The sequence below is a fragment of the Sapajus apella genome, unplaced genomic scaffold, assembly GCF_009761245.1.
Source record: "Sapajus apella isolate SASKATOON/1434 unplaced genomic scaffold, GSC_monkey_1.0 scaffold137, whole genome shotgun sequence".
NCBI lineage: Eukaryota > Metazoa > Chordata > Mammalia > Primates > Cebidae > Sapajus > Sapajus apella.
The window spans coordinates 2,693,738-2,698,088 of record NW_022437077.1 but is presented as its reverse complement, the minus strand read 5'-3'; the positions used below and the strand labels follow the sequence as shown (position 1 = coordinate 2,698,088).

The window sequence follows — 4,351 nt, the reverse complement described above, 5'->3', positions numbered from 1 at the left end:
ACGAGAAAAAAATAAAAACTTTATTGGACTTTGTTACATTTATTTTACATTTAGTATTGTTTGTATTTTGAATTACATTAAGGCGGAGGATGGGCACTGTAATGTTTTTGAAGTTTAGGACCTTTAAAGCTCTTAAGCTGACTGCCCTACTGTAAAGAAAAGCTGGGTATCTGCTTTACACTGGCAAAATAAGGGGGTACATTTCCCCAACTGTCCCTCAAATCCCTTGCAATGCTATACCATGACATAAACCACTGGTTTAAAAGACAATGATTCCAATAATTGATACAAGTCCTGCTTCCCTACCCCCTACCTCCACCCCAACTGAGCCTGTCCCCTCTGTGTTCCTGTGTCTCATTCTGCAACATCTGAAATCCAGCCTCCAACAGATTCTGGCTAAACATCTCTGACCTTTGAATATTGTTTTATTTTAGCCCATAATGAAATTAGCAGCTACTGCAAGTGCTAAAAATAGGTTACAGTTTGCAAGATAACTTTATTCTTTAAACAGTCTTATATACTAGGCACCAACACTGAGGCTCAGCTGCCCAAGATCATAAAGCATAGTATGTACTCAACAAATATTAGCTGACCAGTTTCACAGCCAGAAAATGGCAAAGCTGGGATGCAAACCTAAATAGTCTGACCCCCAAGCCTCTTAACCATTCTTAAGAGACCACCTACATCTGCCACTTGAATAAATGGAACCGCTATCCACCCAGATGGTGAAACGAGAATCACTCGAAAATCTAGCTCTCCCTCATATTATTCCTAACTGCCAGCGTTAAAATTCTAATTGCTAAGTAGCCCTCACCTGTCAATTTCTCCCATCCCTACAATTCCACTTCTCTATTTCACATCTCATACAGACTGCTCCTGGTCTCATCTCTCAAAATCCATTCCCTATATATCAGCCCAAGTAACTGAAGATAAAATTTGCTCATGACACTATGAATGTTTTCAGCTGCCCTCAACAGAAGGTCCAAACTCTTTCCCGAGGTTTATAAAGCCCTTTATAACTCGGTCCCTGTCTACATTTCCCCATTCCAGCTTTACTGAACCTTTTTTCCCCATCTCCCTGCCTTTACCATGCAGTTTTATCTACTCCGCAATGTCATGTCACCTTCCCGTTTCTCTCGTACCTAACTGCTAAGAGTTCTTGGCTTAAACGTCACTTTCTCCAGAAAGCCTACCATGATACCAAATACCTCTTCTCCTTTGAGTTCACTCTAATTCCTAAATCACAGCACAAATTCACCATATTACAACAATCTGTCAGCTCATTTGCACTCTTCTCCAAACTATTAAAGTCCAAGATGGCAGGGCCTCTATCACATTTAATGTTGTACCCCAAAGCCTATAGGCCTGATACAGAAGAGACAGTAAATCTTTGTTGAAAGAACTCTTTTATTCTACCTTTTTGCACACCACCTCTCATGAAAGTATTTCTTGACAATGCCTTCCCTGTCTCTCATTTACCAAATATCTTACCTAGAGGAGATATTTAGGACAACTTTTTTAATAAATTCAAGACTTTGCTCATACACCAGACCGTAATTTTAGAAGGAATAGGAGCATTCTGACTAGACGGTGATAAAACCTGACATCCAGAAAATAAAGAATGGCTGCTAACTCATAAAAGCTGTCGGAAGAAAGGGCCTTAAAATCTTAAAAGTCTTTCTCTTTTAATCAAATACCTTTATAGTGCAAATATAATAAATTCACATGCATTTTACTCTTACATACTCATAACAAGATAATTACAGACTAAAGTTGCAGTGTTTTCCAAAGTGAATCTTCATTTTAACCAAACTCACAAAGCATTTATTGAAATTAACACATCTGGCAAAGCACCAGACTTGAATCAAGCAGCATCAATGCTACAGTGTAAAAAAAGTAAATTTAAAAACTCAAGATGTAGAAGCAGTAGCCATAACAGCAACCATTCTTCTAGGGAAGGGACCCATATACACAATCCTTCCCCAAGAATTTGATGCTACCCCTCCGAAGAATTTAAGCACAAAACAGAGTGCTTGTATCATATAAGTAAGGACTTTCACAGAGGAAAACTGTCATATAAATGCATTTTTTTTTTTTTTTTTTTTTTTGCTTTTTAAAGATACTGCAATAGAAATATATTAAGCATGGCCTCAAATATCCAACATTTTCCTATCTTACACTTTAAACCAAAATTATAAGAACCTACAGTCTTTATAAAGAACTCTCTTCACAGCACAGCTGTAGTTCACTTTAAACAAAAAAGTTTCTTTTGTGCTATATCCTTAGAAGTAAACATAATGTACAGACAAATGAGAAGTATAGATTCTGCATCAAGCATTTTTCAATCTCGCCTTCTGATATAAACCTGGATACAGTCAAATTTGCAAAGCATTCGCTTAATATTTTAGTTGAAGCAAACTTAAAAGGTAAATGAGTTTTCAGTGAAGGAGACCTTTGTGAGTTGCAGTGGCGTCCTTGGCACTCAGAGGTCGTTCAGCTAAAGTCCCGATTGGTGAGGACAAGTGGAGCCACAAGGGTCCAGACGTAAAGCAGGAGGCAGACCCAGCTGGTGCTGATCTTGACCCATACAGCCGGCCACTTGCTGGTCATGCTCTGAAACTTTGCATCAGGGCTAAGAAAACAAGAGAGAGTCAGGTAGAAAAGCCTAGTCTACCTGACTTCTATCAGCCTCCTGCAGCGCCCCTAGCCAAGGCCAAGAAATTCTCCAGTGAAACTTGGCTGGTACTACCCCCCAGTAGGTTTGTAGAGAAGACTGGAGGAAGCTGCTATTTTCAGTGTTTATGACCAAGAACTAAAGAACTCATGGACTCTGCCTCTCAAATGACTTTTCTTCTTGCCAGCATGAAAGACTCCGACTATCAGGAGAAAGTTCTTTAGATGTTCCTAGTTATTGGTGAAAGTCTAGATTGAGATAGCCTCCCTAAAACTTTCCTTCCTTAGTACATTACTACTTGAACCAGAATGGTCTGACATGGCCATCTCTATACACAGAAAATTAGTGAACAAAGATGGGTCAGATTGCTTCATGTCATGATTTTCTCTCTCAATTAACTCAGCTCTGTATGAGCTCCTAGTGATTTGCACCGCAAAGAATTCCAAGGGGTTTTAAATGCTAGAGGAGATACAGTCAAGAATATTTAACCCAAGGTAATTCATTATATGAGTAAGAGCAAGGGTTCTGAGGTCAGGACAATGGATGAGATTTTATAGGCCACGAAGGGTTTCAGTGCTCTTCAGTCAGTATTGTCTGTGCCTCCTACCTGTACCAGCCAGTCAGGGTCATCATGATGTACAAGGAAGCCAAGCAGAGCATGAAGTGGAAGAAGAAGTAGCTATACTGCACTCCCTCTTTCTCATTGTCCACAGCCCGCCGAGGTTGTCCATCTTCTTCATCATTGGCACCATTGGTAGTTGTATCACCAAGGATCACGCTATCACTCCCTGACAGGGTCAGCTTGTCTACTTGGCTATTACTGGAAGTGCGGATGCTAGAAAATGATCACAAGGAAGACAAATCAGAAAGGGGCCATGAAGAAGAACTGCTGTCACTGGCCTGCATACAAGACACTTATTGCTGAGCTGCTCCTACTTTAGAAACTAAAAGCTTTCTGAAGATCCTGCTTAAAGTTCTGAATTGTTGTCTGTCATCATAAGACTGATGGCACTGTCACCAGTTACTACTTGATGTGGTGGCTTAATTGCTTAGGAATTTCAAAAAACATACCATGTTCTCAGTGTCTGTTTCTGTGACTTCACAAGTGCCGTCTCTATGATTGGAATGTATCACGCGCCAACCTCCTTCCAGCTAACTTACTCATCCTACACTTCTGTGACTTGCTGTCATGTCCTCTGGAAGCCCTTCCCTGACATCACCCCTCACTAGGCTAGGTTACGAGACACTCCTCCAACTTCCCACAGCTTCTTGGCTTCCTTCTGCCACTGCACTTATCACTCCTGTCTTCCCTGCTATTCAAAGAACGCCTTAACAATGATCTTAGTCTATATATTTCTAGCACTACAGAAACTCACTAAAAGTAAAATGACTGAATAAAAACGTAAATACAATTAAAGAAGAAAAATTGCCGGGCACGGTGGCTCAAGCCTGTAATCCCAGCACTTTGGGAGGCCAAGGCGGGTGGATCACGAGGTCAAGAGATCGAGACCATCCTGGTCAACACGGTGAAACCCCGTCTCTACTAAGAAATACAAAAAATTAGCTGGGCATGGTGGCGCGTGCCTGTAATCCCAGCTACTCAGGAGGCTGAGGCAGGAGAATTGCCTGAACCCAGGAGGCGGAGGTTGCGGTGAGCCGAGATCGCGCCATTGCACT

The 4,351-nt window shown here is 41.1% G+C and overlaps 1 protein-coding gene across 1 annotated transcript in view; it reads right to left on the bottom strand.

Annotated features, from left to right (window-relative positions):
* The window catches only part of SERINC3 (serine incorporator 3), a 23,930-nt gene continuing 19,579 nt past the window's right edge, over window positions 1-4,351 (bottom strand). The window contains exons 9-10 of the mRNA XM_032263750.1: window positions 3,282-3,509; window positions 1-2,632 (exon numbers count right to left, since the gene is read on the bottom strand). Of these exons, the coding sequence (XP_032119641.1) occupies window positions 2,494-2,632; window positions 3,282-3,509 (367 nt within the window). The 3' untranslated portion in view covers window positions 1-2,493. The remainder of the gene's footprint in view (window positions 2,633-3,281; window positions 3,510-4,351) is intronic.